This window comes from Camelina sativa, chromosome 4, assembly GCF_030686135.1.
Source record: "Camelina sativa cultivar CO46 ecotype springtype chromosome 4, ASM3068613v1".
In the NCBI taxonomy this organism is placed as follows: domain Eukaryota; kingdom Viridiplantae; phylum Streptophyta; class Magnoliopsida; order Brassicales; family Brassicaceae; genus Camelina; species Camelina sativa.
Genome location: NC_141883.1, coordinates 6,012,047 through 6,025,211, shown reverse-complemented (window position 1 = coordinate 6,025,211; position 13,165 = coordinate 6,012,047). Strand labels below are relative to the sequence as shown.

Sequence of the window (13,165 nt, the reverse complement as noted above, 5' to 3'; positions counted from 1 at the left end):
ATAAGCATCGACCTTTTGTACAATGGCTCTATACTAATCAGCCAGTTGTGGGTGCTATTTTGGAAACACACATAAAAGAACCAAATTTGAATCAAGTTATGCAAAAAGTTTGCCCTGGCTGGCAGTTTACCTCCAACCATGATACTAATGACGATGGAAGGATCATAATTATCTGGAAACCTTCAACTACTATCCAAGTGCTTCACCAATCTAGGCAATCATTCACCTGCAAAATTCAGATTCAAAAGGAAACAAGCTTTATTTTCACTGTTGTCTATGCTTCAAACATCAGAGAAGAGAGAACTCATTTGTGGGATGACCTCCAAGAAATTCAGACAACTCTTTTCCTTGAAAATCAAAACTGGATAATTGGTGGTGACTTTAACCAGATCATCCATCATGAAGAGCATTCTTCAACCCATGTCAACCACCTCACCAGAGATATGATGGAAATGAAAGATCACTTACTATCTCTGGGCATCTTTGACCTTAGATTTCAAGGTTGTAACCATACTTGGACAAATAACAGACCAGAAGAGCCTATCACAAAGAAGTTGGATAGAGTGTTAGTCAATGATAATTGGATCAATAGCTTTCCAAACAGCGTAGCCTCCTTCTTACCTCAAGAATTCTCTGATCATACTCCTTGCATTATTGATCTTTCATGTCCTCTCCCAGTTGTTGGCACAAAACCCTTCAAATTCTTTAACTTCCTTTCCAACCACCCTCTTTTTCTATCCCACGTTGAGGCTGCATGGATTGATAGTGGAGACAGAGTTTTAGATCTTTCATTACTAGGGTTTAAGCTGAAAATTATAAAGAGAGTACTAAAAACACTAAATAAAGAGAGTTTTTCAGATATTCAAAGGCGAGTGAGTGTTACTAACGATTTGTTAAAAGTTGTGCAGGTACAAGCTCTTGATAATCCATCCTCTGACTCATTCCAAGCTGAAAGGGATCTCCACTCTAAATGGATCTTCCTTAGGGGAATTGAGGAGTCTTTCTTCAAGCAGAAGTCTAGAATCAATTGGTTACAGTTAGGGGATCAAAACACTTCTTTCTTCTATAGAGTTGCAGTTGCTAGAGCATCGTACAACTCTATCAGATCTCTTTGCATGGATACTGGACCATCTACGTCTGACCCCCTTGAAATGAGTAACATTGCTATCTCTCACTTCCAACAGATTCTTGCCCCTCATGATCTGCCGCATATCACTTCTCCATTCTCTTGGTTTATAGAGCTTCAGAACTTCCACTGCAGTGAGCGCCATAAAACAGTCATGTCTTCTTTTCCTACTGCTGCTGAAATCACATCGACCCTCCTCAAGCTGAACCCAAACAAATCTCCTGGGCCTGATGGATTCACTTCAGCTTTCTTTAAAGTAGCTTGGCCAATTGTTGGTTCTGAAGTTGTGTCAGCCATTCAACGTTTCTTCACTTCAGGGTTCCTCCCATCTGCCACAAATGCAACAATACTGACGTTAGTCCCTAAAAAACCAGGCTCTACTTCTATCTCTGACTACAGACCAATATCGTGCTGCAATACAACTTACAAAACAATTTCAAAGCTGTTGGTGAAAAGACTGAAAGTCATCCTTACAGAAGTAATTCTTCCTAATCAAACTGCTTTTATTCAAGGAAGATTACTTATAGAGAATACACTGCTAGCCTCAGAAATTGTACAAGGTTATCATAAGTTTGGAGGACCAAAGAGAATAACTTTAAAAGTTGATATTGCCAAAGCTTTTGATACTATCAGGTGGGAATTCATATTTCAATGCCTAAGAAGTCTCCAAATCCCTGAATCTTTCTTAAGATGGCTAGAAGCCTGCATTTGCACAACGTCCTTCTCTGTTGGGTTTAATGGAACTACTCATGGTTACTTTAAAGGTAAAAGAGGGCTCAGGCAAGGTGACCCCCTTTCACCTTACTTGTTTGTCCTCTGCATGAATTGTTTGTCCATAGCTCTAGATAAAGCAGCAACGGAAGGGAGTTTCAACTACCATCCTAAATGCAAGAAGACAAGACTTACACACCTCTGCTTTGCTGATGATTTACTGATCTTTTCTGATGGCTCTCTCCAATCTATCACAAGTATCTTGGAGGTGTTGAAGGATTTTGAAAGTAGATCAAGCCTGGCAGTAAGCATCCAAAAGATATCATTGTTTGCTGCAGGTTTTAAGACACATGAATTAGATCAACTCCAACAAGTTACAAAACTCTCAATTGGTTCCCTTCCGATTAGATACCTTGGTATTCCCCTATATTCCAAGAAGATCACCTTGTTGCAGTGTGCTCCTCTAATCCAGGCAATAAAATCCAGGCTTCACTCTTGGACGGTCAAATCTTTATCCTTTGCAGGAAGGCTGCAACTGCTATCTACTGTTATTGCAGGAATTATTAACTTCTGGTCAAGCTCTTTTATCCTTCCTAAAGGCTGCATCTCAGAAATTGACTCCATATCTGCTAAGTTCCTTTGGAAAGGTAAAACAGAAGGGCATATTGCGGCCAGAGTATCTTGGGAGAATGTGACTCGTAGTAAGGAAGAAGGAGGCCTTGGGTTAAAGGACATTTTAACATGGAATACTACTTCTGCCCTTAAGCTGATTTGGTTGTTGTTTTTCAGACCTAGCTCCATTTGGGCTCACTGGTACACTACAGAGATGTTATATGGAAACATTAACAACTTCTAGGTCATCAATACAAGACATAAATTTTCATGGCTAGCAAATCAGTTGCTGCAACTTCGTGATTTAGCTTACCCATGGATCAAACAATCTGTAGGTAATGGGGAAAACTGCTACTTCTGGTCAAGCAACTAGTCTCCATTTGGAAAAATCAGAGATTATCTTTCACAAGAAGGATCAGTGAGATTAGGTATCCCTCAGTCATCAACTTTAGCCGAGCTATGGGAGAATGGGAACTGGATCATGCCTCCTGCTAGGTCTGAATCTCTTGTGAGAATCCAAGCTTATCTCTCAACAATTTCACTTTCAGAAACTCAAGACTCATATGAGTGGTGGCCTAATAATCAGATTTCCGAAAAATATATCACAAGTGACATTTACCACCTGCTCCGTGATCAAAACCGTTAGTTACCTGGTCTAGAGAGGTATGGTTTTCTGGAGGAATTCCTAAACATAAATTTCTTACTTGGTTGATGGTACTAAACAGAAGTCCGACTATGGATAGGATGTTGAAGTGGGGACTAGCAAGCGACCCCACATGCCTTCTTTGCAATGCCAATCAAGAATCACGCTCCCACTTGTTCTTTGATTGTAGTTTCTCAGGTGCCATATGGGCTAATATCTCTCACAGATGCAACTTTAGATCATCTCAAGATTGGGATACTCTTCTCTCCCAGCTTCGAGTATACTCCACCTCCAAGCCAAACAGAAAACTTCTACTAATTGCTTGGCAAGCTTCGATATACTTCATCTGGACGTAACGGAACAATCGTCTGCATCGAAACACTTTCAAATCGGTGGATACTTTGATCCGTGATGTTGATCGTTTGGTCCGGAACAGAATAGCCAGCATACGCCTCTCAAACCCACGCCAAGCATCACAAATGCTTCAGATTTGGTTCTCCTAAGATTCTCTGATCATCATCACTCTTCATCGTCTCTTTCAACTCTCCGTCGTCTCTCTGTTTGTTTTGACTACTTGTGATCTCCGTCAATCAAATTGGGTATTTGATAATTAGTTTTATGGGCCAGCTATCATGTACTAAGTAGATTCAAAATTTGGTTCTTTTATTGTGTGTTTGGGCTAATTAGCCTCTTAAGCCTTTTAGGCTTTGTAACATTTGCTTACTCATGCTTTTAAATAGAAGATCGATTATCAAAAAAAAAAAAAAAATTTGTGGAGATTAATACGAACGGAACAATTAACAGTATCTTTCAGAATTTGACACGAAGCAAATTAGTGAGGAACTGTCTAAAAACAACGGGATGGGTTCTACCGAAAAAAAAAAAACAACAACGGGATGGGCTAGGCCCGTTTTGATTTTATTACAAGTAAGGCCAATTTAAGATATCTGTCACATAAACGATCTGATAATGGTGGATTTGGTTTTGATTTGGGCCATCGGTTTTTCTTCTCTTCAATTATTTGTTTGATTACTTCGGTGTATGTAGAACATTAATCGAACTGCGTTTAACTAGACGCAACGGTTATGATCGTTGTTGTGGGGCCACTTTTAGGACCGCCAATGTTTATTCTAGAGTGATGGTCCTGAGTGATGTCACACATTTGTCATCAACCATTGGTTCTTCTCTAGTTTACGAAATTGTCTCACCCATAATCTTCGCCATATTATAATTACACATATGGGCTTTTGATTTTTGAAAACGCAACTCTCATCATGAAACACTCAATGTATTTGGAAAACATACACGTTCATTAAAGCAAGGAGATGATTGATATAAATTATACCTATAGCAGAGTTTTGGATATATAAGACATTAACTTTTCCACCATCTTTGAATGAGGTCTCGTCTTTCCTAAGACAAGAAAGAAAAACGATATTAGACGTAAAAGAGAGGAGATGGGAACATATTTGAGTCTTTTTGAGAAGATTCTAAAGCTCAAGTATTCTCATTTGTGAAAAATATACTACAAAAGTGATGCAGTTTTGGAAGTGATCAACCAAGAGCAGGATGAATTCACACAATTGAAAAAGTAAAAGCTAGAATGATTGGACAAAATAACCATAGGCAAGATGAGACAAATCAATTAATAGAAGAAAGAACTAAAGGTAAAAATATGAAGATATTTTTAAAATTAAGCGAAAAAAAACATCTCGATGATGGGAGCAAAGAGCTGTTAGAGAAGTTGAGCCACAATCTATTTAAAAATTAACTATTGTCAAATGTCTGATTAGGGTATATATTTTTCTACCTTAATAATGTGTGTTTGTTGCTATTATAATAGTTTATATTAAATAGGTGAAAAAAAAGATAACGTGAAGTGTGAAGAAAAACAAGTGTATGTTTAATTTTTGAATCATTGTATATAGTTTCAGTCACCATTAATAGTTTATTGATCGTTTCGATATTTTTTTTATTTTTTTATATAAGAATGTGAATATTCATATTAATGAAAGAGTTTGAGGTTTACAAAAATTGCCACCTAGAGGTGTGTACCCTTGCCAAAAAAGAAATAAAAAACAACGGTAACAAAGAGAGTTGAGTGTCAATCAATAGAGTATAATTATCTGATCCAAAGACCCGTGAGATTCCTGAATTGCTTATGGGCTTCTCTGGCCGTGATGGTGTTTCGAATCTCTACCTCTATCTCCTTGAAGACAGCAGCTGGAGAAAGTTGAACCTGGTTGTGCAAAATATTGTTCCTAAGCTTCCAGAGGTGATACACCACGGCCTGACATGCAAGCTTCCAAAGGATAGGAGGGGCATATTCTGTTCGCATTCTTGTCCAAGCGAGAAGAGTTGGCCACATATGGAAACCAATTGGGCGTAGCATGAGGTGAGACTGAACCCGCGTCCATACCTGGTCACTAAACTGGCAGCGAAGAATTAAGTGAGTATGAGACTCAACATAGCTCGAACAGAGGCAACACATGGTAGGAGTGGAAATGCCCCAAGAGTATAGCCTGTCACGAGTTGGCAGTCTTTGTAGTTGCGCAACCCACATTGTGAAAGCGTGTTTGGGCGTGGCTCTTTTTAACCAGATCGAAGAGGTCCAGTCTTTGGTGGTGGTCCTCTCCCTGATGCAATCCCAGGTTTTCGCGGTAGGAGAGGTGGTGAACTGTTGTCTTTGAATGGTCCACTTGAAACAATCCTTTCCGGTGTCAGGTCTAAGCGGGGGGGGGGGGGAGGGGAGCGAGTCAAGGTAGGAGTGTAGTTGGCGTTCCTGGTCCGATCGAGGAGAGGGAAGTTGCCAAATGAAACCTGCATAAGCTTCAGCTACAGTGGCTTGGGGAGGAATCCCAAAACGAGCCGGACCGTCAGCACCAGCGGTATTGATTAACATTCCAAAGGGGCTCCAAACATCATGCCAAAAGCTGGCATTTTGACAATTGCCCAGCACGCATTTGACAAATGGCTAAGCCAAAGGGCGAATTGCCAAAAGAGATTTTCAGTTCCATGAATCAGTTGCAGAAGCTTTGATGGACCAGAAGCTTTTGCCCTTGATGTGGTGGAAGTGATGCCAAGCAACCCACAAGGAACCACTCCCTGAGAATAAAACCATACCAACTTGAGACAGAGAGTTCTGTTCCAGGTGCTCAAACACCGCAGTCCAAGGCCTCCCTCATATTTTGGATAACAAATATCAGACCATGCAACCTTAGCTCCTTTGCTACGGTCCACAAAGCCAGACTAGAGAAATCTGCTACAAAGTGACTCCATCTTCTTAATGCACGCCTTTGGCAAGACAAAAGTTTGAATCCAAAAATTGATCTAACCATAGATGACAGATTTGAGTAATTGTAGTCTGCTAGCATAAGAAAGAGATAGAGATGCCCAGGCGTGGAACCGCTTCATTAGCTTATCAAGGAGAGGCGAGTACTCAGAAATCCTCAATTTCCTACTCATCAAGGGAAGAACCAAATAACTAATGGGCAATGAGCATGTAGTGAATCCCTAGTTTGAGATGGCCAAGGATTCACTAGGCTCCAGACCCGCCGTGAATTTTTGAGTTTTTTCACAGTTCATGCGGAGCCCCGACCAAGAAGCAAACAGGTCCATAACGTCACTAATCCCTTGCAGTGAGGAGGAGGAGTCGTCAAAGAAAACCATTACATCATCAACGAACATGATATGAGTGATATCAAGCTCCTTGGTTTTGGGATGGTGTTGGATAAAGCCTGTCGCAAAGCTTGTCTGCATTAATCCGCTGAAGACCTCCATGGCAATGACAAAGAGATATGGAGATATGGGATCTCCTTGACGCAATCCTCTTGAGATTTTGAAGTGACCGGATGTAATGCCATTGACAGAAACAGAGAAATTATTCATTGCCTAATCCAATTTATGAACCTATCAGGGAAGTGGAGGGCGTGCATTGCAGAGATGATAAAGTCCCACTTCACGGAGTCAAAGGCTTTGCGGAGATCAACTTTAAGCATTCCCCTAGGGCCAATATTTTTCCTGCTATAACCATTGACTAATTCAGTGGCTAGAAGCACATCCTCTGTAAGTAGTCTGCCAGGTAGAAAAGCTGATTGTGCATTGGAAATTGCCAAGGGTAGGATAGCCTGAAGTCTGCCGGCCAGTAGCTTTGAGATCACTTTGTACACTGTGTTGCACAGGGATATTGGTCTGAAGTCTGCAGTAGAGGCTGCGTTTGGGACTTTTGGGATGAGGACTATAGTAGTAGCATTCCATTGTTGCAGCAGCTGACCTGATCGGAAGAATTCTCTGACTGCATCAACAACTTTCGGTCCAATAATATGCCAGCAGGACTTGAAGAATTCAGCAGGATAACCGTCGGGGCCAGAGGCTTTGTTTCTTGGAAGAGAGAAAGCCGCGGCCTTGATGTCTTCAGTAGAGAAGTCACTTGCGAGTATGTCCTGGTGAGTTGAGGAACATCTAAAACTCAGGAGATTTGAGATATCAGCAGGGTCAAATTGGGGGGGGGGGGGGGAGGGGGGTTCTTCATACCCTCCAAGTAAGGAAGAGAAGTAGTTAACGCAATGCGTCTGAATGTCCTTTCCATTGGTATCCACCATGAAGTGAATATGGTTAACGAGCAGAAGTCATGCGATGAAAGTAAGCGGTGTTGAGATCGCCTTCCTTTAGCCATGTGACTCTAGACCTCTGGCTGAAAAACGACTCCTCAGCATGGAGGAGAGTTTGCCAGTTCTCATTTGCTGATCTCTCCAGAGCCGCAAGAGAAGGATTAGGTTCAGTGAGGATCTGCTGTTGGAGTAGAAGAACCTTAGCATGAGCCTCTTTGACTCTTTTCTTTCTCCAGGTCAGAGTAGTTGTCCCTACTAAACATACAAATGCATTTCTTGAGAGCTTTTAGTTTTTTTGCTAGCCGGAACATGGCAGAGCTGACATAACTTAGGCAGAACCATTGGTCTGCAATCAGAGGGACAAAATTAGGATTTGAGAGGAGGAATTTCTGAAATCTGAATGCTTTCATGTGTCTCTGCACTGTTGGGTTTAGCGTGATACAACAGGGAGAGTGATCAGAAAAACTTGGCTGATCAAACATGCCAAAGGAGGATGGGAACTTGAGATACCAATCTTCATTTACCAATATTCGATCAAGCTTCTTAGCTATAGGATTTGTGCTTCTTTTGTTCCACCAAGTGAATGAACAGCCTCTGTAGGTAAGATCCGCAAGTTCAGCGTGCAGCAGACAATCCCAGAAAAGCCTGGTTGGGAGATCAGTATTTGGATTCGGTGAGATTGAGGAATCAGAGTGGTCTAGCGTTTGGTTAAAGTCACCAAGCACTGACCAAGGTTTCCCAGAGACGCGTGGGTCTGTAGCCACACTCAGTAACTCAGCCCATAGATGTCGCCTAACTGATTCCTCATTCAAAGCATAGACAAAAGAGACAACTAACTCTGATTGATCATCCAGAAGAACCGCTAAACAAGTGATCATTTGGAGAGACTTGAAAATGATTGACATCTTGACACTAGGATGCCACATTACCCAAATCTTTCATAACTCAGAGCAACCATAGTTATCCTCAAAAAGCCAGCCCGACAGAATGAAGTTTATAAACTTCTGCTGCTTTAAATGGCTGACGTTAGTCTCAATTAGACTCCCAAAAAGTGGTTGGTTTATTTTATACCAATCCTTAAAACCGCGGCGGTGGCTTAACTTATTAAAACCTCGTACATTCCAGCAAAAGATGTCTATATACATTGATTACTTTGATTTGGGGCCCTTGCCTCGAGCATACCTCTGTTGTCTCTATGAGAACATTTGTAAGAATTGAGCTTCATCCACATCCGGATCATCACCATCATCTGAGGGTTGAACATCGGAGGAGTCAGGATCTTCATACAAGTCATGTCATAATTATCATTCAACTGATCACAATCCTTATTATATGTTATAGCTTTAAATTGTTCATATCTCGTTATAATATTAGAGGGGGTATTCAACTTGTATTTTAAAAGATTCTAGAGTATTCTTAAAATAACTTGTTATTCAATTGATGATTTTTAAAAATCTTTAAAAATCTTATGTTATTCAACTTGAACTTTATGTAAAATCACTTAAAATAATTTACAATCTCTTGTTATTCAATCAGTCATTTATAAAACTTACTTGAAATCTATTGTTATTCAATACATCACAACTTTTTTTAAAAATGGTATTTTGAATGATTCTATGAGACTTGTTTTGTTTTTTTAGTTGAAAAGCATGTCTAATAAAATCATACCTTTTAGGTAGAATTTTGAAAGATTTCAGAAAAAAATATTTCTAATACGGAAGATAAACTCAACTATTTTTTTTTTTTGATAAACTTCAATCGATGTCTGCAACTTTCTTACCGGCAACAAATTCGTCTTCCACCGGTCTCAACATCGTTAGAGATCTCTTTGCCGGAGATTTTCTGATGACAGCTTGAAGCCTTAAAACTTCCGCCGATCAACAGCCACCTTCTCTAGTGGTGAAGTCTCTGCTGCCGATTTCAACTATGGGAATCTCAGATTAAAACAGTCCTTGGTTTATTATTGACGTACGTGCGGAGAAATTTTTAATACAAATGCATTGGCGTTATGCCTTTTCCTAATCTGATGTCACTGAATGCTCCATTATGCAGAGTTGAAGTAGTGATGTCTTTTGATAGTAGAATCTTTTATGACTTTGTTGTCTGAAATGTGTGACTTCCATGAGTTATAGCTTTGGTTTAAACCCATCATGAGTTTACTGGGAATTTCATGGTCATGAGTACCCCCTCAACCTGAAGCTTCGTTCGTCCACCACCATCTTTGTTTGGACAAAATTCTCTGTTTTGTCATCTTCTTCTTGTGTTTTTTTTTTCTTTATATTCAATACCAACAAAATAGACACTTTAAGAAAACAAAGATATATTTGAGTGCAGACTATTATTAGTGCTGTTTTGTACTATGTGAATAATTTTCGATTTCTCATGTTCATAACTCTTCTGATAAATCTATAAGACCAAACCAACGAATCACATATTCCTACACAAATTTTGATACATCATTGACATTTTCATCAACTACAATTCTTGTTTATTGTCAATCAAAACAAATAGATATGTTCTATTAAAATTGACTTCACCACATCCACTTGACACTATGAATTGACTTCTCCATATCCACACACCACACGCATTTGAATCTTCCAATGAAGTTCCAAGAAGAAACCAGAAGGAAAACAGAGTTTAAGGCAAAGGCTCAATTCTTAATTTGGCTAATCTTATAATCTTCAAAGAGTACCAATCAATTCATTTCGTTTGTTTGTTTGTTTCTGTGACAACCCATCCCGCGGACTCCACTAGCCCCCGCTAGCTACCCCAACAGACCGTCCGTAGACCTTGCTAGCCCCCCCGCTAGCCGTCCCAACGGACCCCAAGCTGGACATGCAGAGCATCGATCCTAACCCATCACTGTGGATATCCAAATCTACCAGTAGGTTATTGGTGCGCCAAGCGTTCCTCGAACCCTGGTCCCCACCTTTTAACAACCTTCCCACAAGACAAGTTGTCACCAATTGACCTGGATATCCACAGTGATGGGTTAGGATCGATGCCCTACATGACCAGCTTGGGGTCCGTTGGGGCAGCTAGCGGAGGGCTAGTGGGGTCCGCGGGACGGGTTGTCATAGTTTCTGTCACCCTTTTCTAAGTAATTTTTTATCCATATAAATAAACCAATCCAAGTCCGAACTGATAATACAAAACAACACTAATAATAGAAAAAAACATTGCAGTTTAGGTTTCCTCTAACTACAATGTCTTTTTCTATTATTAGTGTTGTTTTGTATTCTTCTCTGTGAATAATTTTCGATTTCTCATGTTCATAACTCTTCTGATAAATCTATAAGACCAAGCCAAGAGGCTTCCCTCTGCCTGCTCAACTTGTATGTGAAGTTTAACTTCCTAAATCATTGAATACTAGATCAGCTTGACCAGATTTAGACTCTGGTGGTGGCGATTGTGACCATTGTTGCTGCGATTGTAATTGTTGTTTCTGTTGCGGTGGAAGCGGCTATTGCCGAGGAGGTTCAATAGCAAAAGGTGAACCTGAAAAATCGAAAATGATTTGTGACTGTTGTTGCTATGGTGAATGCTGCTTTTTCCGTTTAATGATCCAATTTTGTTGATGATACTATTATATACATGTTGTTACATTCTTAAGAAGATGCAGGTTGTTACATCTTTAAGAAAACAAAAATATATTTGAAGTGTAAAATATTTTAAAATCACCCAAAATTAACAATAGAATTTCATAAAATCACATTTCATTTTTTAAAAAATGTATATAAAAGCTATAAAACACAATCAAATCTCTTAAAAACTCAACTAAATTTTCAAATCTATCAAATCCTTTAATACAAGTTGAATATCCCTCTTAGTCAATTATAGCGACCATATAAAATATACATGCCACAATTGTAGAAAAATAAAATAATGCTAAAGCTGAGTCTTTTACTCATCGTAAAAAGACTTCAAAAACTTAAATCATTTCTTCGCAAATTAGCGTATCTAGTGATAGGAACGTCGAGATTTTGGTCCAACCAAGTGCTGTACCAATGAAACCATTCCATCTAATATACCACTAGCGAAAGCGACAGTACACGTGGAACCTCTTAAGGCCAATGGAACCCTACTTCAACCACACAAATAGTACTGCAAGTTTTATCGATCAATATCTTAAATTATCTAAATCAATATTCTATAGATTCGTCTATACTCTAATCGATAGAGATGCTATCATTCGGTTGAGTTTATTGGTTAATGTATATGCTGTATTTTAAATCTGCCGTACTCTATAGTGTATAACTATAGCTTATTTCTATTTCGTCAAAGTTGAAAGTGTGTAATGGTTTTACTTGAAAGTTCAATTACTGCAAAGGGATCAAAATTACCAGGAAAAGTGTAAATTAAGCCATTTAATAATGCTACATAGGTGAAAATTAAAAAACGACACACCATATAATTAATGGAGAATAAATCTATACACTTATATATATTTTTTTCATCGTCTATTATATATATATATCATTCAATATTAATTTTCTTCCAATTCTATCATCTACCAGAAACAAATTTTACCTTTTATATTGGTAAGGAAGAAGAAAGGCTCTCAAAGTAATTCAAAGTAAAAGACTTCAAAATAAAAACATAATTCAAAGTAAAAGACTTCAAAATACCGCGGCATCAAGAGGAGGACTAAAAACTTGAATTTATTGGTAAGGAAGAAGAAAATAAAATTGAGTGGTCTCAGATCACAGAACAACAGACACGTGAAAGGCTCTCAATCGTTTCCTCTGCTACCAAAATTCCATCGCACTCAGAATGACTATTTGGACTAGTGAGAGCACACCAAAAGACTTGACATCTCGAACGTACGGCCAGATTTTAAGCTCGCTAAGACACGTGAACGACCGAAGCCGAACCAATCAAACGGATCCTAGATAGTGATGACATCAGCTTGTCGGAAAGGAGATCGAAGGTAAGAAATGTGGAGACCTTGATTGGTTGCTGTTGTTCTCTTATCAACTGCCACGTATATGATTGATCTGTGTGAGTGTTACAACTTTATTTATTCTCCCCTTCCTCATGAGAAAACTTTTGGCTTTTTCTTTCTTTATTTGTCAACCTTTTTCTCAACCAATGAGGCTTCTCCACATGCAGAAATAAGCAGAGCCCACGCAGACATTGCTTTATTCATCGGTTATAACTAATGATCATTATATATAGTTAAGATTCCGTTCAAGCACGTCTAAACATGCGTAAATTTGGCACATATATCGTATTACGTATATAATATATACACATATATTTTGTATACATAATCAGAACGATTCAACCAAATAATGTTAACGTTCCAAATTCTTCCATTAAGAATTAATAAATGAAAAATCAAATATGAATTAGCTAGCAATACATATAAATGAAGCTTAAACTTTCAGTCTAGAAGAAAAAATGAAAACCAGATGCTGTACTTTGTGTATATATAAAACTTTGTAACGTTTTTCAAAT

The 13,165-nt window shown here is 38.9% G+C and overlaps 3 protein-coding genes across 3 annotated transcripts; all 3 read right to left on the bottom strand.

The window, feature by feature from the left end:
* Positions 1-5,214: 5,214 nt before the first annotated feature.
* On the bottom strand, positions 5,215-5,655 carry LOC147945472 (uncharacterized). The gene has a single exon (XM_087509270.1). The coding sequence runs from the start codon at positions 5,653-5,655 to the stop codon at positions 5,215-5,217; it is 441 nt and encodes a 146-aa protein (XP_087365396.1).
* Positions 5,656-5,987: 332 nt separating this feature from the next.
* On the bottom strand, positions 5,988-6,980 carry LOC147945471 (uncharacterized). Its single transcript, XM_087509269.1, has 3 exons — positions 6,703-6,980; positions 6,486-6,549; positions 5,988-6,197 (listed from the first exon to the last, which is right to left on the bottom strand). Exons 1-3 carry the CDS (start codon positions 6,978-6,980, stop codon positions 5,988-5,990), a joined length of 552 nt encoding a protein of 183 aa, XP_087365395.1.
* A 726-nt stretch (positions 6,981-7,706) lies between these two features.
* On the bottom strand, positions 7,707-8,628 carry LOC104783602 (uncharacterized). The gene is made up of 2 exons (XM_087509268.1): positions 8,031-8,628; positions 7,707-7,954 (listed from the first exon to the last, which is right to left on the bottom strand). The coding sequence occupies exons 1-2, from the start codon at positions 8,626-8,628 to the stop codon at positions 7,707-7,709; spliced, it is 846 nt and encodes a 281-aa protein (XP_087365394.1).
* Between the last annotated feature and the right edge of the window lie 4,537 nt (positions 8,629-13,165).

Excerpts from the sequence above, each read along its gene's own strand:
- LOC147945472 (XM_087509270.1), bottom strand. The coding sequence starts at position 5,655 with ATGTGGGTTGCGCAACTACAAAGACTGCCAACTCGTGACAGGCTATAC.
- LOC147945471 (XM_087509269.1), bottom strand. The coding sequence starts at position 6,980 with ATGAATAATTTCTCTGTTTCTGTCAATGGCATTACATCCGGTCACTTC. Across the intron at positions 6,550-6,702 it reads ATTAGTGACGTTATGGACCT|GAAATTGAGGATTTCTGAGT; the intron begins GTTTGCTTCTTG and ends CTTGATGAGTAG. Across the intron at positions 6,198-6,485 it reads TGAAGCGGTTCCACGCCTGG|GGAGTGGTTCCTTGTGGGTT; the intron begins GCATCTCTATCT and ends TTTTATTCTCAG.
- LOC104783602 (XM_087509268.1), bottom strand. The coding sequence starts at position 8,628 with ATGTGGCATCCTAGTGTCAAGATGTCAATCATTTTCAAGTCTCTCCAA. Across the intron at positions 7,955-8,030 it reads AGACCAATGGTTCTGCCTAA|GGACAACTACTCTGACCTGG; the intron begins GTTATGTCAGCT and ends TATGTTTAGTAG.